This window comes from Polistes fuscatus, unplaced genomic scaffold (genome assembly GCF_010416935.1).
Source record: "Polistes fuscatus isolate 324 unplaced genomic scaffold, CU_Pfus_HIC Scaffold4, whole genome shotgun sequence".
NCBI lineage: Eukaryota > Metazoa > Arthropoda > Insecta > Hymenoptera > Vespidae > Polistes > Polistes fuscatus.
In genome coordinates this window covers 1,913,177-1,940,729 of record NW_025113118.1, presented here as the reverse complement: position 1 = coordinate 1,940,729, position 27,553 = coordinate 1,913,177, and the positions used below count along the sequence as shown (strand labels likewise).

The following is a 27,553-nucleotide window of genomic DNA, read 5'->3' as shown; positions in this document are numbered from 1 at the left end:
TTTTGATTAGAATAAAAGTAATGACTTTTTATTTATTCGAAAATATAAATAAAATATCTATAATCGGCGATGCCATGTTGATACATACCCCCTTTCACGTGATATTAAAAATTCCAACAAGTCTCTATTTATACGATCAAGAGAAAGGATCGATATCGGGTGTGTGTTTGTGTATGTATGTGTGTGGCAAATTACAAAAATTTAGATAATATTTGTTGACCGATATGTTACAAATCGCGAGTGCTGCACGAAAGACTGTTAATCGGCGTTATTCTCTCTTTATCTCTCTCTCTTTCTCTTTTACTCATTTCTTAATTTTGTTTTCTCTCTGATCACTACCTTTAACTCTAAATCTACCGAATTTTTATCTTTCGTTGAAATTTTCTATATAAACTATATAAACTGGTCATTTCGACCGGTTATGGTAGATTTAGTGTCAAATTAATCATCGAAACATATATTTCTTCGTAGCACCACGAGATAAGAGAAAGGAAAGATAGTCGGAGAGTTGATTGTTAGTATGTTGCTTGATAAAGCGTCGAACGTCGACGATGTGCCAAAAAGGATAAATCCCTTTTACTTCTTCCTCCTTCTCCTCCTTTTCTCTCAACAATGTTGGCAGGGAACCAGACCGGTCTCGTCACAGTTCATACACTTCAAGGCAACGAATTCAACGGTGAAGTCGTTGCGCAGAACGGATCTCTTGCTGCCGTTGCAAACGGGACAGACCAGCAGTCGATAATTTCCGCAAAACAGGCACGAAGGACACGCGCCGTCGCTCTGTAACGCAAGAAAATTGGTTTGGAGATGATTATTGCTTTACAAAAGGAAGCAAAAAAAAAAGCCAAGCTCTCGATGCGTGACGGTACACATGGAATGCAAGCTGGTTTGGCGATCGAGGAGGTTGCAAAAAGGATTTTTTATTTAAATCGTATGAGTAGACGGTATCAAGGACGAAAAGTAATCGTTTGATTAATAAACCAAAAGGAAAGAGAGATGTTGCGATAAAGTGAGTATGGATGAAATTATAAATGAATATAAACGATAAAGGTCAATGTTTTTACACGTACACTTGATATGTACATTCTTTTGGTATTTATGATGTTCTACTTTTTAAATTAATTAAATTCAAAAAGAAAAATAATAAAAACAAATTAGGGATTTTTAAAAAACTAAAAAATATGCACAAAAATAAGAGGGTTACAATGAATATTTTATATCTTACAATTAATGTATTCGCGAATTTAAGTTTTTTTTTTTTCATATCAATATCATTCCATACATAATGAGAATATTTGTGATCTAAAAATTTTAAGCCTAATATTAAAAAAGAAATAAGATTAGAAGTTGGAAAAAAATTTCTATTGAAACTGTTATACATAGATGTGAAAAACCTTTGCGTGCTAAAAAGTAAATTCTCTTTGTGTACGATACCAAAATCTACGAACGCGAGTCTGTAAAATGAAAGAATAGAAGTGTAGAGGGGAAGAAAAGTAGATAGTAGGGTGGAGGATGGGGATAGATAGCCGACGGATAAAAGTGAAAGGACAGGTACAACCTTGCGTTCGTTGGAATGGCTACGTTCTCTGTCTTTATTTCTTCTCTATATGATTGTGTTTGTATACGTGAATATGTGGGTGTAGCTGGACATGTTTTGCTGCACAGGTTTCTTTACGATCCAGTTATACCTGCTTCGAATAGTTCCTTCTTATAAGAAGGTTTATAAACAACCTAAGCGAATTAACATTATTCCATGTAGCTTGAATAGTTTCGTTCAATCGTGATAACAAATGTTACAAAACGTTCTTATATACATTTTGTTAATATTAAATATGAATATTTATAAAAACTAATATTAAATTTTATCTTACCATCTTTGGATGAATTATTTTTATTTTTCCTATGAAAATCGATAGCGATTGAAAGCAAATGGAAAAGCAGGTATAATAGATCTAATAATACTCTTATATTATCACCATCTTTTGCAAGAGATGTTTGACCAACACATGTTTGCGGTCAAAGATTGCGCGATTGGTAGATGCCGGTGGTCGTTCGATTCTTTAGAAAGTATTTGTTCGACACTTTCACTGTCGTCGTAAAAGAGAAATGACTCGACGATTCTCTTCTCTTTTTTCTTTCGCTACAATGATGATCACGATTTGTTAAATTAAGCGTTATATTACGTCGCTTTTTTGCAATTAGAGATGATATTAAAAGAAGATCATCGGAAAAAAATCGATATTTTGATATTTTGCATGAAAATAAACAAGAATGCATTTCATGAAGAAAAGTATCCTTCGCATCAATAAAAACGATTGTAGAGGGTTCTTGTTACGATAATCATTCCCTTTATATGTAAAATATTTTTTCAATCGTAAATGAATCGTCCGATTGTGCTGCTTTTGCAATGTAATAACGTTAGGATGTCACGTTCCGAAAAGTATTTCCATTGATACGAATATGCAACTTTCTCGAAGAGCTGTTGTTGAGTAAGAAAACGCCTAAAACTTTCACCAAATTCACCGATGTTAACTTCTTTCTTTTTTTTCTTTTATTTTCTTCATTTTTATTCGCGAATTTCAATCTCATTTTTCTCTTGTATGTCATTCCGATGAAATTACTTAATACTTCTTTAATTTTGTCAATATCATATCAGCAAGTATTTTCCATTAAAAGTTATAAAATTTTATTGATTATATACGTATATATTTATAGATCTCACAAATCGAAAAAGAATTAAAGAAAGTAAGAAAGCTTCATTGTTTTATTTCGTTACAAGAAAGTAAAAAAAAATAAAAAAAATGAGATCCAATGCTTGTAAGTAAGAATAAGTCAGAAACAAATAATTAGTATGTTAGACAAGATGAATTAGATAGTTATTCATCCAGTTTCTCCGTTTGTTTCGAACAATCTCTTATCTTAAATTACCTGATAAGGTTTAAGCATTCGACGTAATTCTCCGGATTCGTTGAGCCGTTCGACGGTGTCAGCATCCTGAAAAGAAGAAAAAGAGAAAAAATTTGAGGAAGAGAATTATATAAAAATGCTGAGATAAGATTAAATGACAATTAAAGTGTTTAATAATTCGGAAAATAAACGTAGATACCAGAAAGTTAGATACATGTGACAGCAATTGATTTGCCATCCATAGAAATTATAGTTTTATCAAAGTAAATATTTTTGCGAAAATGTAATAATCGACAAAGAAGATAAACATTTATTAAGCTGTTTTCGCGAAAGCTATAAGCTTACATTTAATTATTTTAAACTCGTTTCATCAGTAATAGCAAAATATCATTTCAAAAGAATCGTATTGCATGGAGGAACAGTTGAATGTAAGAACGGAAGAATTTCTCCTTGATAAAACGTCATTACAAAGAGAACGATTTTAATGTGAATCGTGAGTTAAAGAAACATTTTTTACCGTACCATACGAAAGTCTAGCTCAATTCTTTTCGATTCGATCAACTCAATCTGGTTGTTCGTAGCACTGATTCTATAGAAATGATTTATTTTTGATTGTTTAAAGAGGTGTCTTAAAGGACGAAAACTATCATCTACGTTTCTCCATCGTAATGTAAATAATTGTGTGACGTTGTTAGATAGGAATGTTGGCCGGATTTAATACATACATATTTATGCATGTATATGTGTGTATAAACAACGTTTACAGCGGGACAACAGATCGAGTCAATACAGACGCAAACGAATAACCCCCCCCTCTCTCTCTCTCTTTCTATTTATCTATCTTTCTCTTCCTCTCTTTTTCTCCTTTCCGCAATGGCCTTGGATCGAATAGCTTGTGACATTTCACTTACTCGTATATCTACTCTCCCGACAACTCTCGCGATTGGCCGCATCGAGAGTACCGATATACGAATGAACGTCCAAGAGAGACAAAACTAGTTCTCCTTCTCTTTCTCTTTCTCTCTGTTACTCTTTGTCTTATTCTTGTCTACGAAGAGAAGATCGAACCTTACTATTGCCGTTCCTAGTTTTGTTTTGCTTACTCCTTCGAATCCAATCGAGTCGTATCTGGACCAAAGCAGACATTGAGGCTGTCTATGAATACTTTACGAAGACCAAGTAAACTGACTGACTGATGACTGATTTATCTTCTTATGTACACACATAATAAACGTGATCCTATTTAAACTCTTTGACTAATAATTCTGAATCTCCTTTCTAGAATTGAATACTTGGAGAGAACTTGCTACTATAAAGTTAAAGGATTAAAAGTTAATATTAGGCTAGTACTACTCTGAACTTTCTATTTATATTGTTTTATTTTATGATACTATTAAGATATATCTTTTTTCGTTTTTTAACATGCATACATATTTAATCTTTATCGCGTGTGTTACATGTTGCATGCTTCGAATTATAATTATTGATTTATGATGTAAATAAATTTCAATAGGACAAGATCACGTGTAACTTGTTATACCATACCTTTAACATTTGATATGAATTATATGGCAAACTACATCGTGTACGTATGTGTGTATAAAATATACTCCCCAAAAAATTTTAACGTCCCTTATATTGAACATACCCTTTCTAATCTTCTTGTTGTCACCTCGACATCCTAAATTTTTCAAATCTTATTTATCTATTCTTTTTCCCTTGTGCTTTAATCTTGCTCACCCTTGTATCTACCGTTAGAGGAATTTTGCAAGATCATTGACCATTTATTAAATATTCCCTGTTTTTCTTTTTAATCTTACTTTTTCTATACTTTTTTCCATTTTAGATTATCCTTCGTTATATTTCCGACATTTCGAATAAAAATTCTGAAAGCCTTTAAAGTAAATTCCGTAAAAAAACAGAATAGTTGAATTACAACTTCTTTTACGACTCGAAATACGAATTCACAATTGTTTTTTTATTTTTATCTCTCACAGGTATGCGAATCATTTTAATTTTAAGAGTCTTGAGTCTTACCACATTAACACGATTTAACTCTCTTCGTTGTTATATCAACGCAGTCAATTATGAAGATCTTGATTAAAATGTTTCAGCTAATGGAATGGAATGGCAGTAACAATCTGTGGTGTTATACCACAATTTATTACCACCAAATTATAATTGAATCTATAACGTCGACAAGTTAAACAAATCTTCACTTTGTTACATGAATAACTCGTATATATCTATACGAATGAATTAATGTTGAAACATAGCCCGCATGATCATGCTTGAACGATTGTTAGAACTTCATTCGTCTCAAATAAAAATCTACAATAGAGATTTTTGTTTTTTCGATGGAGTGAACATTTTTATAATTTAATTATGAATGGCGACGAATAGATGAAAAAGAGAAGATAATTCTAATATTTAAATACGATTTCTATTTGTATCTTTCACATTAGATTATTTTTATCAGATTAATTCAGTTAGTAATTTCCTAGAGTAAATGTAAAAATAAGCATTTTGATGGAGAATACACTTTTTTTTATCTAATTTTGGTAAATAATTTTTATACGAGTCAAATTATTGCTAAGATCGAACAAAGTTTCTCTTCAGCTTTCACACTTGAACAATTTTAGAAATGGTATTCTAGCTTTAGCGAGAATGGATTACAATTAGCTTTAAGTGCACAGAACGTTCTTTTCGAAGAACACAGAAAAGCTTAGAAAAGTTAGATAATAACCCTCGAGTGTGTTAAGGGAGACATGTTCCCGGCTCCCGTTGGAAGAACCTACCTGCGAATTCTTATATATTCGTTTAGCGTGACGCTGCTTTCTAAAAAATTAACGTGGAGAAAATACTGGCCGTCGGGATTTAATCAAAATTTATGCCACGATTTCCGCCGGATTATAAATGATTTGTTAATAGAAAAGAATCGTTGGATAGGATCTTTTCAGCAGTGTTTTCTTTAATAAATTACAATTTCTTTACTCTGATAATCAACGAATTAAATCATAAAATATTATTGTCAATATATTATCTCTTACTCTCTTTCTCTATTACTTTTTAAGAATATAAGATTATCGAGACATTATATAAAATTAAAGTTAATTATTAGCATTTACACATCAATATTTCAAATCTTTAAAAAAGATATCAAGAATAGCGCATTCGTTTTTCGTTTGCTATTTTCTTCAGCAGTACAAGGATAGTAAATGAAAGAGTTGACGATAAATTACTTCAAACGAATATGACACCAAGATCGGGTATTCTTTAATCTTTTTAAAACAGCTGGAGATTAGGTTGCAAAAGCGACGACGAGTTGTACGCGGCCAATACGGCACGTTCAAAACCACCCAACAAACTATAAAACTTTCATCATGCAAAGATGCACATTTTAAGTCGAAAGTGTTAGCGATGTTTCTTAAACATTTGTCATGCTATTTTATGACTCCGTTTACTTTTACTTCTGAATGGTCACCACAAAAAATTATTGACTGAACGGTAAAAAAGATTGATGGAAAATTCTACGAAAGTTCGTCGAAGGAAAGTTGATCTCGAACCGGTTTTTCGTTAAAAACGATTTAATTCGCAGTTTCGATCAATAATTCTGGCAAAATTAAAATTCAATTTGCATAGAGTTTTTTTTTTCCAAACGAGTTTCAATTATTTTCAACATATTCCATGCGGTTAATTACTTAACAACGTGTATCTCATGTTTTTACTGCTTTGATAACATTGAAGTTTGAAAAAGATTGAAGTTGGAAAAAGATTGAAGTAGCCAATACTGTTCTCTTGTATTAGATTTCGTCCTCGATCTCACTTCAAACTGGCATCGATCACGATGGTGAGTGTAGTGTGGCACAGTGAACGAGTAGTCGCTTATCTTTGACATTTCACGTTGGTCTTTTTCTCTCTTTCTCTCTTTTTCGACTTTCACGACGACGAATATTCACGATTGCTTAACACGGGATTGGCCTTGCCTTTCGCGCGAGTCTTCAGCTCGCTCTTTGAAAATTTATTTGAAACTGGGGACATTGTAAGGATTATCAAAAGTATTTCACGAATAGAAAATACAAATATTAATTAAGAGAACTGACTGAATCTTTAATTTTAATATTACGTCTTGTCAAAGAAGAAAATAATGAGATTTGTTTTTTTCTTTAGTCATTGTTTTTCGATTTAAAAAAATAGAATCTTGCGTAATTCTTTCGATAGTTAACAAACCTATAAAGGATTTGTTTATCGCATTCTTGAATATATTGAAAGTTGACGTTATTGGAAATATCGTTTCGTTCATCGTGAAAATTGTCAATATTTGATGATAAGAGAGAAAAGAAAAAGTATTTTCTTTTACTAAGAAATTTAATAGCCCATAGTCATCACTTTCCTTCAACAAAATGTGTTTTAGTTGTCTTTAAGTTATTCGATTTCTCGAAATAATCAGATCCGTTAATAATATACGAGATCTTGAAAGGTAAGAAGCGACATGAAAACCGTAAAGAATGTCGAATGCAGATCCGACGAACGATCACTGACAAACACTCGATAGCGTCATTATCCAGAAGTACTCATATTGAATGCCGAGAACACATAATCAATCGAAACCAATCGGATTTCCTATCATTTTATATTGAAATTACGATCACGTTGAATGTTTAAGCTTGATTCAACTAAATCAATCGATTCTTTTTCTCGTTCGACTTGTTTCGATAGAATTAAATTGTAAATGTTGATTAATCTGTAATGAAACACTCCCTATTATCTTATATATATTATCAAAAGATTGTAATGATTTTATTCGATTTTTATAAAGTAGTTCGAAGTTGGTTAAGTGATAAGTTTTATTGGTAAAGTGGTACGCATTAAAATAATGAGCGTTACGATCAAAATAGTCGATGACCGAGGAAAAAAATCTTAAGATGAGATTAGAATACGATATGTGTAATGTGTTGATGTCATAACAAACCCGTAAAGATCTGACGTACGACGACAGTCATTTGTACCGAACAAAATAAAATACGCTAAAAAAAAGCACAAATAGGAGATAAGAAAACCTATACGAATGAAGTTAAAAAATTATTGGTAATTTGTAATATTTGCTTAAATTAAATTTGTTTATTATTCATCTAATTACAAGTTACATTCTACGTACGAACACATAAAATGTGAAAAAACGGATAATTTTATCAGGATTTGATTCTACTTCTCATTGAATTTGTCATTCGAAACTTCTCATGAGATAAAAAATACTTTTATTCGCATGACCTTCGCATTTATTTTTATCCGCTGTTTTAAATTTCATTTCTGTTCTTCCTCTCGAAACGAAGATTATCGAAAAAGTAATGAAACATGAAACGAATTAATTAAGCTTGAGAGATATCATCGAAGAAATCGCTGATAGTGAAAGCTAATATTGAAATATGTCTAATATATAAGTGTAGTGAGTAAACTTATTAGATTACATCTTTATCGATCTTTGAATTCTATTTAATAAAATACGTTTGAAGAAACTTCTGTAGGTTTTAATCTAATAGTGAGATAAATAAAACTAAGGCAGAATCAATTTTTCTTCTTTTTTTATCTATTTTATTATCATTGTGATAATAATACGATTGGATAAACTCATGTGAATAATTTAAAATTCTTTAAGTATATATTAAAATTTAAAAAAACTTACTCCAATGTACTGTCCACCGACGAAAAGCTGTGGCACTTGAATCGCCGTGCAACCTATTCGATCTCTCAACTCTGTTTGCAGTTCAGCACTGCGAAAAAGATCTTTTTCCTCATATTTCACCATGTGCGTATTCAGAATCTGCTTTACCTTCATGCAATTGTAGAACGTTAGTCTGACGATGCCGGATGAAGTGGTGTAAACCACAACTTTACCCTCTTCCTTTGCCTTGTAAGCCTGAAAATGAAAACAAATGGATGTAATAAACGATCGAAAAAAAAAGAGAAGAAAAAAAAACAAGTCTGAAAATAAATTCAAACACAAATGTCGTGCAGTTGGATTACATCCTTGACATGTTTTATCATTTAATTAATAGCGTCTCATAAAAAATCCATTGGGGACAATAAATTCCGTTGACTTAAACATTCTACGTCGTTAAAATCCAAATTCCACTTGTCATTTTAAGGATTAACATCTGCGATAATTTGATGATCTAGAAAGAGTTATTTTCATTCTAATTTCAATCCTAATGAACATAGGAAAAATATGAGAATAAATTAATGAAAGAATGAGGAAAAATAACTGAAATGATTTAAAAATAAAAACTTGTTACTTAAAATATAATCTTGTAGATAATCTTATTGTTAAATAATATTCTTTTAAGTATATGTAATAATTTTAATATTTCTTAATTAATCGAATATTTACGTATAATTTAATCAAAATAATTACAGTATCAAATAAAACAGCGAAAATTTCCTGTTATATACGTATATCTAAATTAAATTTAATTATATCTATAATCCAGGATGTTAATAAATCTCAAATGTACTGTTAAAGGATTGATTATTATGAAATATCGGAAATTGAATGTATGTCGAGTGCAATATTAAAAATTAAAATGTTCGAACAATATTGTTCAATCCATTGCTAGGAATTGTGTGTTCAGGTAGAAAAATAATAAAAAGAATCATTGCAATGATAATTCTTTGTAAGCTTAGCAAAAGAAAGGAATAAAGTAAAACAACAAAAAAAATTAATATTTTTTCTTAAAGTAAAAAATGTTCCTCCTTGTATACATAAATTTTTAATTGGTTAGAAAAAGAAAAGAAAAAAAAGAGATTCATCAACCTTATCTAGTCTATCAATCAACGAGACAATATTCCTGTTACTCTTTTTGTTCGTCTCCAATTTATCATAGCCGTCAAGACAATGTTCAATTCAGTGTCAATGTACGAAATTTAATCAACACTCGATTGATCGTAAAACAGATAGGTCTTTATTCTTATTTATTCATCCATCACATGAAAGATATTTTCAAAAAACGTTTTACTTTTTTCACTTGTTAGTAAGAAACAATTATAAAAAAGTATCTCTCGAAAAATTAGTAATGAAGTATTTAAATAACTTTTTTAAAACAAACATCCTACTATTACTTTCAATCGCATTAATTTTGTTGCATTGTCTTTACTTTCGAAAATAATGATTTCGTCTAACTGCTGACAACTATAGGCATTATATTTTACGACAATGAATTTTCGTTTCTATTTCTTTCTGCTCTGAATAATCGTAAGAATATCGCGTAATACGAGTCGCTTCGTTAATTTTCGCAATTCTCTGTGCATCTTCATGACTCCGTGAAACACGAGGAAGGTTTCGTAAATATTCGCTCTTCGAGCTATGCATTTTTTATGTTATAACTATCATAAGCGGACGACTAACGGTTGTCGCGATAAAATCATAAGACGAGCTAAGTAAGTCTTTTAAAGTGTTCTGACCAAGATCATTAGATTACAGTTATACTATAATGCAATCTTTCTGTACAAAGTTTTGTTTGCATGCTATAATTTTCATGATCACTTAAATGCGATACAAGATGAGTAAATAAATAAAAACGTAAAAGAGAGAAGCACTCTTTAAAACCTTCGATCTTGTTAAGAATATTAAAGAGATCGTTTGCTCTCTCTTCTTAGAATACGATCAATCTTAGTTTCCTTTTCTCCTTTAAAATATGATCTTCTCGATAAGGATAAAGTTTTAAATTACAATAAACGAATAATCAGATTTCAATCAAAATTACGTAAGAGAGTTTGAAAAATTTAGAGTAAATAAAAGTTAGTATCGTCTATTGTCTTCTCCAAAAAATGATTCAATCTTTTTGTATTCTTCGTTAATCGAAGCTTCGTTAAACTCATACTACCATTTTTTCAGTAATCATAAACGCTCGAATACCTTTTTACAGTTCGTCGATTCTATCGAACTTGCTTACACATTTCTAGCCGTGCTTAACATTGCATTGGCTTGACCTTTGCTTTGTTTTAATCATACATATATTTAAAATAGCGTATTTATTTTCTACACATGACAAAACTTAATTACTTTTTTTTTAATATTTGACAAAAGATTAACATCTTGTCGCATTATATGTAACAAGAAATTTGATTTAAACAACAAAAAATTATAATAATTTTTTATTCGTTACAAATTATTGATGTAGAAAACATTTACACATATGTATACATAATAATTTAAATAAAATAATTATAAATATTTATTATCGTTGTTAATTGTTTAGATGATACAACTATATACATGCAAATTTAAAGCGTTAAACAAAAAAATGATTAATTGTAGTAGCATTAAATGTAAATAATCCAGTCGACGTAATGAAAAATGTATTTTTCTTACGTTTAATTCTTTGCTAAGAGCTAACAACCAGGTTATTCATTTTCTACATAAATACTTTCTATTTCGTTCGTAACGTTATCCACGAGAGATAATAAAAGATATATTAAAAAGTATATATGCGAAGAGAATATGATTTTATTTAAAATTACTTTCACTGCATAAAAGGATGTAATAAGTGGCAATATATAACAGGTGCTATAATCGTTTATACACATTATAATTTGCATAGCTATGTGCCCTGTTTCTAAGCTGTCCCATATTGTAATTTATAAATATGCATCTTGGTTTATTTGCATGTCAAGTTTTATGTAGCGAAGAATATTGAATAATCAAATAAATAGAGTCATCGGAAGATTTCAAGCGAAAGATAGATGTTTGAATCAAAAAAGGATGAAAAAATTCTAAAATCGAGTTTGGAATTTGTCTCTGCATTGGGTTTATCGTATTCGAACAGATCGAAAAGCAAATGCACGTTATCCGATAAAAAATCTCATTTCTGCAGAACGTAGCGGGACTTCCAATTTGTAGTTACGTGCACCAGCTGGTTACAGAGCAAGAATATTGCTTAGAAATCGTTTGATACTCAGTCATCATGGATTCCTAGCTTCGTCGAGAAACGTATAATGAGTTTATAAATACAGATGTCTATCTCTATCCAGATCACTTCTTATATATGTATTATGTCAAATATTCGTAATCGTTGTGATGATACAACAATCTTAAAATAAATTCAAATAATAAATGTTACATCGTTACATAAATACACGAATTCTGAAATGAAGAATTTCAGTCAACAAAGTTTCTGATGAAGTATCAATTTCTGATTTTCTTTTTATAAAATGTCATATGACCAGTCGAGTTTTCATAAATATGCTGTTTCATAAATAGAAACGTATAGAAATCGTTGACTAGAAACGTGTATATACTGTCTCGGATCAAATCTATGGATTGAAAAAATTCATAAAATTACAGAAGTGAAATTATTAAACATTTTTCGCATATATAATTCGGCCTTTGCTACTTAAGCACATATTTCACTGTATATCCTTTTCTTTTTAATAAAATGACACTTAAAGCTGTGGAACAAATAAAAAAGAATAATTTTCTCGAGTTATTAAGTTTGTCACAATTGAAATTAATTTCGCAGCAAAAGAGCAAATGTTTTCAATTAATCGAGAGAGAGATAGCTTTCAATGTTGTTCTATATTTTGCATCATTAATTTTAAATGTATACACGCTGATCGATTTTAGATTTCTCCAAGTTTACACTCCGTAACATGAATTACGACACTTTTAAACAAGAAGAATTTACAATGGTCTACTCGTGCTTATCTCAAATATTAAATTATAAATAATGTTTTATATAGAATGAAAGGAGTGAAATGACCAATGATCTTTTCGAGATAATCGCATACGATTTCCTAGCTCATCCGAATCGAGATTCGCGACGATTAATTACACGAGAGTGACTCCAGCTGTGTAACATAAGCAAATGGGGGGAGGGTGGGGGACAGAAGGGAGCAGAACGATTTCTCCGTAACTGGGATAATGTTACAGGAGATCGGGTCGCCCACTGACCGGATTTTATTGTTACCTTGGAGCACGTGCTCCTAGAAAAAAGAACAAGATATAATGTGTAAAAAGAATAAAATGAAATGCCAGGTATGCCAACTAACGAACAGAGAATAAAGAGAGATTTCCCACGGTTATACGCGGTCTCTTTTGTGATTAGTCTTCAAATATCTTTTCTAATTAGTTTTCTGCATCACAGGTTTCTTTCTATGAACTTCTTTAATGGAATTAAACACTTTGATAGTCTGTGTTTTTGACTTGCGATGTTACCATTTATTAATTATACAGGGTGTCTTTAAAGTCTAGATATATACGCAAAAATATGTATTTTCAAGAAATTCTCTCTTCTTTCAATAAAGTCATATTTAATTTGTGGTGAAAAAAAAGCACAATTAATAAGGTTTCGTATGTTTTTAGGCTTTAATGACACCTTGTATTATAGATTCGTCCATCAAATGAAAATGTTTCCTTAAAAAATGTCGCTAAAAAGATGATTGACTAATATTTAAAAATAATTTCAAATGCCCAATGTTTCTGATTCAAACACATCGGACGTAATTTTACGATCAAGTTGAAAACTACTGCGATAAGATACGCACGAGCAAGTTCTTTACCGAGAAACCTGAAATCAATACGTTCTAAACAAAAAGGAAAATAGAAAGAAAGAGAATAGAAAGAGTCTCAACAGCACTAGATGATTAGCAGGAGAGCGTAGATACGGTAGCTGTTAGTACATTTCGTTTAACGAGAAAGAGAAAGGAAGAGACGAAGATAGAAAGAAAGACAAAAAAGAGGATGATGAGAAGGAAAGAGAGAAAGAGAAGAGGAAGCGAGGGAGTTCTAGTTGTAATAGGACTTTGCGGGACGCTCTGTCATTTGCGTAATAACACGGCTTCAAGTACGTACATACGTACGTGCGTATATGTCTGTATATGTGTATTAGTGTCTCTCTTTCTCTATCTTTAGCTCTTTGTGTTTGTGCACGCGTGCGCGCGTGTCTTGTCGATAGGAGGATCTTCGTGACAGGGTTATGTGAGAACGTACGAGATTTTCTTTCGAGAAAGGAAATCTCAAAAATAGAAGAAAAACCTATTCTATTTGCATCGTTCAAGTATCTCGAAATAATCGACGTTAAAAATGATCCTTTCTATTGATTTGAGAAAAAATCGAATAAGTTGAGGGAAAGAGAACGGAAGAATGGAAAAGATGGAAGGAAGGAAAGAAAAATAAGTAATCTCACGATCTTGCAACGAGGTCAAAAGTCTCCCTGGAGGTTCGACCGGTATATCGATGGAACGTGCGAGATCTTTCGCTCGAAACGAATATTATAGAATGGTGAAAGCTCAAAAGAAATTTCTTCTTGAGTTTGACATCATCAAGATTTTAAGAATTAAATTAACATAAAGCAACTTGATGTAGACAACGCAGTCATATCAAGACATAGAGCTTTGCCTTTTCTCTTATACTAGGTAAAATCTCTTATTTAAATTCTTGGTTCAAAGTTTATCAAAAAAATATTTACAGAGAAAGTTCGGTGACACATTTCGACTATACTTCTTCACTAATCTTGCAGGTTTTCTGAAGTATTTTTAAGTTATGTTAAAATATTGAAAATATTTGCTGTAATATCGGCTGTGTTATTCAATTACCATTAGAACTATCCAAACTATATCTCTTACAAAACTTTCAAGATGAAATTAATAAAGACCTTGTATACCGATATACTATCATATTGAATTAATTTTCGATACGGGGGGGGATACCAGCAATTTCGAAAATCAGATTTATTGAAACTTCATTTTCTTAAACACTTTATGACTTCAAAGGGAAACTTTGAAAGTTCAAGAAACATGCTTTTACTATGTCCCCTATGCCTGAACCAATTAATATCATGAGTTTTCTGAAAAATGAAATAGAAATAATGATTTCCTGTACAAACTGGAATGTACGCTTCGATTAAAAAATGTAAAATATATAAATTTATATTACTTTCTAGTATTTTTATTTTTTTTAATTTAAATTTTTAAGTTTAATAAAAGACTTCATTATGATTGTTATAAAATTATTCATTAATAATTAGTAGTAAAACAAAGTATTATAAATAATAGATTATTAGTGAATGCAATACATTCGAAAAATAAATAAAATTTAAATAATGCAAAAAAGAGCAAGTAAAAAATAAATACTTTTTATAATAATTCGACAGATATATTTGTACGTGTACTTCTATTTTGGCACAACAGGTTGCTTCTAGAAGCAAAGTATCGATTTCTTTTTCTCTCTTTTCTTTATTCTTTATTAGGAGAATCAAGTCTCACAATGAGTCGCACTATTTGTAAAATCCATTTTACCATTTTTCTCTGTCTCGTTTATTTTGTTTACTCTGCACTTAAGATAATTAATATAGTTCATTATTTCACTATTTACATATATATTTTCTTATTAAATAACAAATAATGTTAACATTACTTTTTGTAATCTTTTAGTTCAGTTTACTTTTATAAACGTCTTTTAATTATTTATTTAAACAAGTTTCTTAATAACAATAATTAGAAATTGGTATTTTAAAGAATGTAAATAAAACGTTCGTGATAACCAGTAGATAAGAATTGTAGATGACTTATTATCTCGAAACGTCGAGGACAAATGTAGACTTTTCGTTGTTCGACCATCGAAGCTCTATTCGATTATTATTAAATAAAAATATCTCGAAAAATGCTTACCTTCTTCAATTGATTTTCCAACTTAAACAGACTGTTAAATACAGCAGAGAGTATGTTTATCACAAATAATCGTATTGTTTCCATTTATTGTACCGATTTGATCATTTATTCTAAATTTATTTTCACGATTTTTCTCAAAATGCAAACGCACAGCTAAATTAAGGTTAAATTACATCGAGTGAAACTGTCTTTTCATTGCCGTTCATTTGATTCTTCCTTTTTTTTTAATGATTATTCTAACATTAGAGAGTGTATCCTACTTTTGCTATAAATAAATTTACGTGCATGAGTAACACAAAAGAATAAATCGATTTAATCGATAACCAATATTCTACTAAATTATGTCACAGTTATACAATTTCCTTTCTAAAATTTTACAGACACACGTGTCACCAATATTATTTAGATTTGAATAAATTTTCAAAGTATATATGAAAATCTTCGTAACTTCATTTACAATATTGATAATGCATACTATGTATAATTTCACGAGTATTTATACATTAGAAACTATGGAAACTATTATTATCTTACCCTTCTTTCAAGTCCTTTCTTTGTTTCATTACTTCCTCGGCAACATATTATGCAATGGAATAATAACATAAATACATTATTTTGCTATTTACACGATTCTAATTAATTCTTAATAAATTGTTAAAATATATAGCTTATAATCGAATAATTGAAAATATGTAATCGTTTTTCCCACGATGTAACTCATATTTCATATTTCTCTCTCTTTAAGATAATATTTAAGAATTCAAAAAAAAAACACTTTCTGTACAATATCAATAGGAACTTGGTAATAAAAAAAGAAGACACGAAAAAAATTTTTTAACTCGCAGCGACCTTTCACTTTTTCTTCGTCTAGACTATCTCTTACTAAATAGAATTTTATTTACCGTACTACGTCGAGGTACCTTATACATCTGAACGTAAAGTCATGCACTGCCTACGCGTAAGAATCTTTACCAATTACTTATATTCGCTTATTCGCATTCGCTCGAAAGTCAGATTATAAGGAAGTAAATATAAAGCGTGTTGCTGTTAGCGTATAAGGACGATTAAACGTACGAACGATGCGTGAAGTATTTAATACATCGCGATTAGATGATCCTTTCATCGGTCTTCGCCTTCGTTCGCTTCATGACGTCTAAATAATGATCACATTTATTCTTGTTGGTTTATCATCATTTCATACAAATATAAACTAACTTTAGAAGAATATAAGAATTACAGTGATTTAAATTCTGTGATTTTTGTTTTTTCCTCCTTTTCAGGCTATTTAGTCTGGGTGTAAGGATACGAATGCTTCCTTACTTCCTCGTATGGCCAGGCCACGTGTCGCTTTGACCACGTTTATCTGGAGTTAATTGACAAAGGTAAGAGAGCTCTCAAGCGTGCGGAAAGAGGTACATCGTGGCGTATTTGCGTTTATCCTTCTCTATTTATTCTATCTTCGAGTCACTATATAATTATGTAATTTCCTTCTGAAATAAAGTATTCGCTTGCCCGGCTTTTTTCTTAATTCCGTGAGAGTTTTTATGCCAAGGAAAGTTGTATTGTTACCGCGTAAACTTGTATACATTGATATACTTATCCACTCCTATCTCACTCATTCCTGCGATAAAATTATCGCATATTCAGCCTACTCACGGCTTTAATAATTAATAATTTCTTTCCTACTATTTTTTCTTAACACATCCTATTTGGCATAGGCATTGACATTGAAAAATATTAACCCAGAGAATTTCTTTTTACCATAAAAAAAAATCTTAAAAAATATTTACAACAATATTTTACACATTTATATAAATAAAACGAAAGATTTTTAAAAAATTAATTAATCGATACAAGGAAAAAGCGCAAACTACGTTAGCGTTATTAAGTGAAACTACTTTTACACGTGGGTGAAAACGAATACTACCCTACCAATCGATTCTTTCTTTAAAGCTTAGCTTTCTCGATAACTCGCGAATCTAGAAAACGACTTTAGCGTAGTCGATAAATTAACATCCATAAGAAAGCTGCGAGAGAGCTTATAAACTTTACCAACATTTTAAGCAAGACCGCTTGGAACCACGACTCATCGCAAGTATGTACTACCTTTGATTCCCGTTATGACTTTTAGAATATTACGGTTTCCGTTATAGGTAAGAAGATGGACCGGTTTAAACCGGTCCCTGATTCTCCAAATTTGTAGGGCAGTTTCGCGAACGATGTTACATATTTTTTCATGTCATAATATATTTGTCAAAATATCAATATACGATAGATCGATAAATAATTCGTATCGCAAAAGATAATGTCGATAGATTTATGATTGATCGAATACGTTTATACGATTCTTTCACAATAAATTACATTTCTCTACGATCATTTGTAATTATTTAAAAACTGAACAAATAAGAAAATTTCCCAAAAGCCATATAAACTTGATAAAAGATTATTTGGGTCACGATTACGCTTTTATTCGTATGTTTAAATCAAAAATTATTATCCCGATCAGGGATTCCAAAACGACTTGAACGGTCGTTTTTGTCGGTTATGGTTATGGACTACGGTTATGGTTACGATTCAATGCTCGGATTAATATTTTTTTCACTGCAGCAGCTTCTGAGTAGAATGAAAGCTGCACAGGCCGATGCAATGCCGTTGGTCTTACTCTCTACTTTTCTCTCTTCTCCTGTTCAACAGGTGAAAGACGCTTCTCTTATATTTACAGAGACGTATACACCTCCTTCCCATTACTAATCGCTTAAACTTTCGAATATGATGAATAATTAGTTAGCAAATGGAGTTTCATAAGAAATACAGACTCCTATTTAATTCGTGTAAACAACATAAAAGGAATCGTAATAACCATATAATCTATTATATTCTATATATAATCTTCTTACGATGCATTCAATAATGATTACATTATAACAAAAACAGTTATCCAAGAAATTCTATGTATATATATTTCTCTCTAATGAAATTATATAATTTTAACGAACGTTTAACAGTTCGATAAACTTCTCGGTTACGAAGCTAAGAGATAAAGATGATCGACACTATAAACAAAAAGTTTCCCGCAACGTTTAAGCCATTAATAATAAATGAAAATATGAATTAGAAGAAGTGGTCGAATTGGCGATTTTAATTTAAGAGAAGAAAGAAATGTTAAGTTCGTAATATAAGAGTCACGAAAACGAAAAGATATGCAAGAAAAATGAGACTGCGATAACTCTTGTTGAATAATGAAAGAGTGTAGTGAAATAAAGGGAAGAATTCCTGGATGAAAGCAGAAGAAAAGAAGGAGAAGAAGCACCAAACGTATCGAAGATGAGGAGGACGAAGTTGGCCGTTTGCCACCACCATCGTTCGTTATCGTAGCCGCGGTAACAGCGGCGGCCTCTTTGACCCGCTTTCTCTTTTCCCACCCGATTTGTCTCGTGAACATGCCTGCCGCGTTTTCTTCAACCGGGAAACTCACGACGCCAAGTATTACCACCTGCTGTAGCGACTCGCCGCCGCGACGAGTCCGATTTCTTTTTGTCGCCTTCTATTCCAAGAATTTCTGGAAATGGTGAAAAGAAAGAGAGCTGATAAAAAACAGAGGAAGAGAGAGAAAGAAGTGGATCTGATCGCATTTCTTTTTTAAGAAGGAGAGATCGTACATTACCAAAGAATTTATCGAAGCTGCATTTAATGATTTCTATTCTAACAAAATTCATTAATATTTACATACAATTTTTACTCCTATTATCGTTGTTTAATTTTTATTGACTTACAATACGATTTAAATGATAAATAAACAAACAAAAGAAAGAAAATATAATTATACGTCGTTTTCCACGATTTATTCAGACATTAAATATAATACTTTTAAGATCATACAATTCATGCATAAATTCGCACTCGATGTATTCATGAATGAGAAATCATTCTTTAATTACGTATAAGAAATTTAAAATCTACTACTCAACGCAGAAAAATAGATACACTTACGAACTATAGTTACAACATTTTTTTTTCCTTACATAGTTATCTCATATTTTCTATCGAAAGTAATAAAACATAAACGCTCGAGTAGTCATTGTTATTAAAGTTTTCACGTTTTCAACATAAACTCGGGTATATAGCGATAAAGAAAGCGTTTGAACGTACGATTTACTTCCATCGAAATTGATACCGATGGTAATCTTTAAGAGTTGCAATGATCAATGAAAGTCTATAATAAAGTTATTGACAAATTAAATAGAGCAAATTCGATGTTGAGAAATAAAAGGTAGAAAGTTCCTTTTGATAAAATTCAGAGAAATCAAAGTATTTATTTTAATATATCAGACAAATACGAGTTTCTACGTAAGCGGACGTTCACCCTTTCAGAAATGTTAACATACTTCATAGATCTAAGAATTCACGCTAATGAGAGAGGGAGAACACGTAGCTGCCAATTCTTTCGTCATTGTATTCCGATCGTAAAGTCTACTAATTTCTTTATAATTGTTAATAAAAAACACGATAGCAGATGTGTATGTAGTATATATTTAAACATAAATATAAGATTAGGGTCGATCTAGAAAGAATGAAAAGGTGCCTTTACGGATTCAGTTTTAGATCACAGTTTCTATTTCGCGTTTACTGTCGTTAACTGCAATGTTTGCCGTATATAGTTAGGTAGAAATTGTTGCAAGGTAACTACACAGGCTATAGGTACTTATATCAGTGATTAAACTTCTTTTACGTGTGCGTATGATGGTGTAAGTAAAGGTGCTACACACTATACTGTCGTTTATGACTCCGCATTTAATCTCGATTCTGAAATGTAATATCCGTTCTTACTCCTTCTTTGCTTACAATTAGTTTGAAATAGTTTATTCGAAAATTGACTTCGACTTTGTTGGACAGTAAAAAGGGAACTCAAAAAGTGATCTTTCTAAAGCGTTGCTCTGTTTGGAAAAACAACACTCACTAATTATATATATTTATATAATATATTGTAACATATAGTATAATAGAATAACTTGTAGCTTGAGAGAGAAATATATATATATGTTTAGTTATTATATTATATATATATAGATAATGAGATTACCAAACAAATTTTCAGGACAAGACTCTCAATAAAATCGTTCTCAATAAATCGGAACACGATGAAATTTCTTTCTCTGCATTAAAAAATCTCAGAAGATTCGATAATCGGGTCGCTATTAATTGTCGCCATTTATGCGAGTGTTCTTTATCCATCGTGAAAATATTTATTTTCAGTCGAGAATTGAAATTATCGACTTAATAGCTTTTGCCACAAGGGCTGTTCTAATTAATTCACATAGTCGTCGAGACATTTATTAAACGGAAGAAAAACATTTCAAGAGGATCGTGATGTCGTCAAAAACGACAAAAGTTCTTTAATTAAATTCTCGTGTAATAAAATGGGTCGACTGAATTCTTGTGGTTTACCAATTCTACGTTCCAGAATGAAAGATGTATATAAATACTTATTTACATACCTAGCTTCCGAATAGAAACTGAAGGTAACTGTAGACGTATTAAACCTGCATAGATATATAGATTACTATGTAATCAGAATATCATAGTAGCCTATCAATAAAAGTGTAACGTTTTAATTGTTGTCGTTGTGTAACCGTATATAATATCATTCGGTGAAACGTCGTGCGAGAATGTGCAAGGAGTGTAGCGATGCTTAATAACTTGGTATCCAATGACTGGAAGGGGAAGTTTATTAGCCGGAGACACGTGTTCTCTCTTCGATCCTTAAACGTCTAACATAATTTACTATCACCCTACGATAGTACCAAATCGGTAAAACGAATGCTTTTTACGGCTATTATGTTTCTTCGTTCGAAGAATAAATCACTTTACCTCGATAACTATCTAGTACACTAACTACTGTTGAAAACGAGTTCGTTCATGGAAAAGCAAGGAAAGATTCGATATTTATCGAAGTGACTTTCGAATTTTTCAAACATCATCGATATTAGTTGGTGCGAACCGTTCGAACGATTTTCTACAATTTTTCACGGTGAGTCTTATGCATCGGAGATTGCATAATCCGTTCTGGACAGCTGCACGGAAGTTAAAGAAACTAAAACGCGAGGAAGACGCGTAACAGCTGTGAGAAGAATAATATAAGAATTTATAATGGTAGTACATGCGTGTATTCGTTATTAGAGCAGAATCAAGTGTTGCATTAAAAAAGGGCACATCGTCTTTTATTTTATCCTATGTTAAGACGAATTGATTTGTCGTATGTAAGTAACAAAATCTAATTTTTCATAGTATTTCGAAAGAATCTTTGTTTCTTTCTTTCTCTCTCTCTATCTTGACTTCTTACATGTTGCTTACTATACCTTCAATACATTTATTTGATTTTATACTATGATTAATAGTATTCCATGCCAATGCATTGTACACGTTGTAACGTTAAAGAGAATTTTCTACGTCATTTTTAACCGAACGTTGCAAACTAATTTTCTATCTGCCTAGCTAGCGAGCGAGCGAACTAACAATCCACGCTCTGTAATTTCATGATGCGGGCCGCGAGAACGTTCATACCTATATAATCTTCAGTACAATCACGATAAAAAATTTGTGAAAGGACGAAAGGCAATGAGTGAACGAAGCTTCCGATACACGATTTGAAATAAAAATAGCTAATGAATTTATTAGGTATCTATTTTTAAATCAAATTTAAACAATAATTACATGAAAAATGTCAACTATAAAATATATTCCATTATCCTTATAGCTGTTCATTGAAAAGAGATCAAACATAATCGAGAACGATTATCGAGAAATAAAATTATTTAATTATCATATCTATGATCATGCAAAGTTCTTATTAATATAAAAGTAAGCAAATTATTATAGCCTCGAACGATGATCTCAACCTTCGAATCTTTCTATTTAGTCATCCTAATTAAGAATTTTGATCTCTATTTTGATTTCTTACCAATAATTTCTGTTTCTTTTCGATCATATAAAAAGCAAGTAAGAAAAGAAGATGCAAAAATAATGGCAAGAAGAGAAGAAGAAAGAAACACGAAACTCGAAGTCAGAACAAGCAGTGTGTTTCTTCCTCGTGCCTTTGCCATAATATCGCTTTATCGGATCTACCGTTATGTCGATCCGTTCCGCATCGACAGTACGTACGATCGTCGTTTACGCACGTCGTATAGCAACGTTCGCATAGCAACACACCGGAAACCTTTTACTGTTGAAATCTTACTAAAGAGCAAGAAAATGAAAGAGTGAAGTAAATGGTCCACTAAAGATTTCATCCTTACAATTAGATCGATAATCGATGAACGGATGAATATCAATTTCCAAAAGCTAATTCTACGCCTAACCTTTGATATGGTTTCTTATCAAATTTTAAAATTAAATCTTCTTCTTTCTTTTGTTTAGAACCGATTGATCTTTAAAATAATGTCTTTAGATTGATTAGAAAAGTCTAATGTTTATTTTTTACTCGATTTAATTTAATGAAATACATTCGCGATAAAAAATTGTGACATTTTCTCTTGCAACGTAACGACCAATTTTATTTCATCATTTAGTCGATCGTACGAATTAGATAAACGTAGTATCTTTTGAATGTCATCATTGAAATGCCAATGGGTAATCGTATCGAATTCATGTAAAGGTACTATGAGTTATCTCAATGATATCACGTTGCTTGCTCACTTTAGTTAGCCAGTGGTTTGTCTAGTGAAACTGATTCGATCGTACGGTATCATCGGACGTTTATTGTATTTGTAATTTTTATACGTAAATGAATCGACGCCTTGCAATTGATCTGATTTCCATGAAATCAATTAATTAATCTACGGAAAGAGCTGTATAATAAAATTTATGGTCAAATCTTGAGTCGTATATATAATTACAATTTTATTTTTTTTTTTAGGACTGGCTTTTACTATTCTCACGTTCAACGGTCGTGATTAAAAGCGGTTAGAAAATACAATTTATTACATCGGATATCCTGTGGCACGACCTTATCTCTTAAATCAATGCATGGAGAAAAATAATTATGTAATTAGGCGCATGTTTATTTTTCGAGTTAATGAGGGAATTGTCGAGAGTCGAGCATAAAAAAGTTTATTACATAAAGTATTTTAGGGTTTCCAAAAATTGTATATTTGAGAGAAAAGAAAGAAAAAAATATTTCTCCAATTTTTTATATCTTAATCTGCTACACCTCAAAATAGAACATCGAATTCCATGAATAATAAGTAACTCCATGTTTGGTTCTCTAGGTCAACACACCACATTTCACGCCCATTCAACATTCCATTTGTACAAAAGACCTTCGTGCATTCTACGCGTGTATTTATGTCTTCTTAAAACGAAATAACATTGCTTCGAAGTACACCGTAAAACGATCGAAACATTCTGTCCGAAGCGAAAATTAAGTTCAAAAGTAAGATATGACTTTAATTTCCAATTTGTAGTTACTTGGATCATATAACCAATTTTGTGGTCAAGTTCCAATTAAGTAATTTCTCAACGAATTAATTGGACTAATACAACTCAGTTATTACACGGTAGAATGTATGATGGACTTTATTAAATCGTACTTCGCAATTTCTAATGAAATTAATTTGCTAAATTAAAAGCGAATTTTTCTGAAAATGAAATTATATCAGAAAAAGAACTAAATAAATGTTACGATAAAATTTCGATTAACAAAATTGATTAAACACTAACCTTGGAAGATGGTTTTTGTAGAAAGGTTGCTATTCCAGCGCGAACTCTGTTTTTAACACCACGCACGGTTCCCTTGGCACTACGTATGGCTTCCCTTTCGAGAATCTTGTAACCAGCGAAGCACTCGTCCGTTTCTTTCTCCCCGAGAGCTCCAGGTTCCTTAGATTCTTTATTTGTATCGTCGTTGTTATCGTTTCTTAGCTCGTTCAAGTGGAACTTGTAGAATCTGTCGTCATCGTAGACGTACTTGTTGCCGCTCGATCGATTATAGTTCGCATAGAACTCAACAGCAGCATTCTCTTGTTCTATTCTTTCCTGTTCCTGTTTTCTCTCTTCGTAGGTGCATTCTCGAACGACCGGAGAGATAGTGCCACTACCGTTTCGATCAACGAAAAGCTCTGGACTCCTAATTCTTGGTGTTGAAGAAGCTTTTGACAGAGAGGAAGTTCTAGAAGGGGATGGAGAAACACTAGGTGATGCTGATTCTTCTCTGAATAGATCGTCAGAGTTAGCCCGATGAACATCATTGAGTTCCTCGATCTCTTCCACTCGTTCTTCGGTATCCTTGACTACTCTTTCAAAATCATTACTTCTTGGACGTATACGTTCTTGATACTCCACGCTCTCTTGATCATTTTCGTTTGAAGATTTGGTCCCATTGACATTTCGTGAAATTATACTACCGTTAAGCTCGCCACCGTTTAAAGAATCGCAGCTGATGTTACTCTCATTATCGTCGCTGTCTAACTCAGCGCCGCTACTAGTAAGTAAACTACCGGTAAGATCGTGTTTTCCTACAGATAGTATGACCCTGGTTCCACCTCCGATATCCTTGTTTATATTTTTCTTCTTGGGTAAAGGAGGAGGTGTACCATCCAAGTCGCTACAAGTTCCACTATCCAAAGTATCGCTAGGTGAACACTGTCCACTGGACATTACCATGGTGTTAAGCGGATTTTGAACAGAATTGTAATAAATGCAGCTGCTAGATCGATTGGTCAAGGGAGAAGAATTCGGTGTCTCCGATGTCACGCGTTGCACCATAACTTCGTTATTCTTCTTACAATTGTTGCTGTTGCTGTTGTTGTTGTTACTGTTATTTTTATTCTTGTCGGTTTGATCGTTATTGTTCGCGGTGTCCTGCTCGTACGAGCAAATTTTCTTATCTCTCGAGGTGTCACCCCCTACACTAATTCTCACACAACCTTCACCAACAACACCACTCTCGCGATGATTCTCGTTCACAAGATTTGTCGCACTCACCAACACAGCACCGTCGCGCTCCGCTACGGGCGAACGTTCGCACGTTACTCCGTTATTCTTCTCGTTTCCGTCCAAGGTCAATCTTACCGCTGATATCACCTTCCCGTTTTTATCCCCATCCGGATTAATCTTGATCTTGACTATATGTGACGCTTGCTGTAGTTGATGTTGATGTTGTTGCTCTTGATGCTGGACGATGGTCTGCCTACCGTAGCCGTTGGAGGTTTGTATTTCCGGGACTCGTCTCTTGATACTTGCCGTAGGATCCACGGCCCGAGACCCGACGAATACCGTTGCTCCAGCACCTGTACTTAAAGCTGGAGAAGATGGAGGGGAAGCTGTCCGGATTGACACAGTCTGCCGAGCGACTTGGTTACCATCTCGACTCTGAGTCTTCGCCGGTAGTGGTGGTAGAACGGTCATCGTGCTAACCTCGTCCATATGTACCTACATTCGAAAGCACTTTGCTCTTGTAGATCGATATTTATATTTACCTTTTCCTGACTACTAGCTTTGTTTACTCTTCTTCTTCTTCTCTTTTCCTTTCTCTTTCTTTTTCTCACTCCCTCTCTTTTTCTCTTTCTGTTTCTATATCAAAGTTAAATGAAACAATGGAATTCAAATATAAATTAACTATCTAATCGTTATTTAATATTTTAAATATTGATTATAATATTAGAAATGTTTATAAAATCTATATAATCGATCTAGGTTTAACACTGCTGTAATATACATCATTTTAATTCTTCTATCCATTAGCACTCGACTCCAGTTCCCTTTCTCCTTCGGTTCTGCCATTCTTTCGAGAAGGAACACTAACCAAATCGGCCTTCTCTCATTGACCTTTCCTTTCTCCGTGAATCACTTACCTGCTAGCAATGTCCAAAACACATATTTCAATGATGACGCGTAAACACGTCGAACTTTCAACAATGTCAATTACATGTTATGCATGTGAAAATAATTAACGCGGAATTTGAAAGTTCAGGAACCTAACTACGCAAACTATGAAACAACTATAACTTTGTTAATATAACGTAATAATGTCACAAAACACATGACAATGCTTTGACGAACATACCATACTGCATGAAATGGATTATGAAGTAAATAGATCTAATGCAAGTCGTAGAATCATATCTTTTTTTATAGAAAGCTATCAATCAATCAAAAACATATTTAACTACTAAATATATTGAAAATCCATCTTTTTAATAAAGAACAAAACTTTAATCGGTTTTGAAATAGTTTAAACTCATTGTCAGTAAACATCTTCATTGAAATATCATAAAAAAGAGTTCCATGCTCTCGACAAAAACGGAAATGTTTCAATTACTTTGATTGTAAAACAGCTGCTTGTACCTGCAGCGGAGAGGAGGAGAGAGTGAAAGAAAGAAAGAAAAATATAAAGACAGATAGAGGGAGAAAGAGAGATTAGCGAGCACTCCACTTACGGACTGCATATGTGTATCAAGAGCTACGCATAGTAAAGCCAGTTGACTCGAGTCCGACGAGTAGTAGACGATGAGGAACGCGACGGTGAAGAGAATGAAGACGACGAAGACGACGGCGAGGACAAAGAAAACGAAGAACGAAGAACGAAAACGACGACGACGATGATGACGATGAAAACGACTACGACGACGACGACGACGACGACGACGGCCAACGGCAACGGTTCACAGCGCGGGGCCGTCAGTAACTGTACTGAATGCTGCTGACACTCACTCATGCAGTCGCCCGTCTTGGGTGGGGACCGAGACTACTCTCGGGGCCCGTGCGACTTGAGAAAGGTGCTGCTGCTGTTTCTCCTGGCGTTCCTAAGACTCCTCGGAGTGGGGAGAGGAGGGGACCGATGGAACGTCGAGTAGTTTTTCGGAGTGGGGCAAGAAGAGAGAAGAATAACGGCTGAGGTGCTCGTCGAGTCGTGTTGAGAACGGCTCTTAGAAACGTTCGTAGCAGGTACATAGCCGGAACGAGAAAGACGTGGCGTCCTCTATCG

At 32.5% G+C, this 27,553-nt stretch overlaps 1 protein-coding gene across 1 annotated transcript; it reads right to left on the bottom strand.

Moving 5' to 3' along the window:
• On the bottom strand, nt 1–27,553 carry LOC122521061 (glutaredoxin domain-containing cysteine-rich protein CG31559-like). Its single transcript, XM_043641480.1, has 5 exons — nt 27,006–27,553; nt 24,289–25,998; nt 8,591–8,824; nt 2,929–2,994; nt 1–780 (listed from the first exon to the last, which is right to left on the bottom strand). Exons 1-5 carry the CDS (start codon nt 27,012–27,014, stop codon nt 607–609), a joined length of 2,193 nt encoding a protein of 730 aa, XP_043497415.1. The 5' UTR covers nt 27,015–27,553; the 3' UTR covers nt 1–606.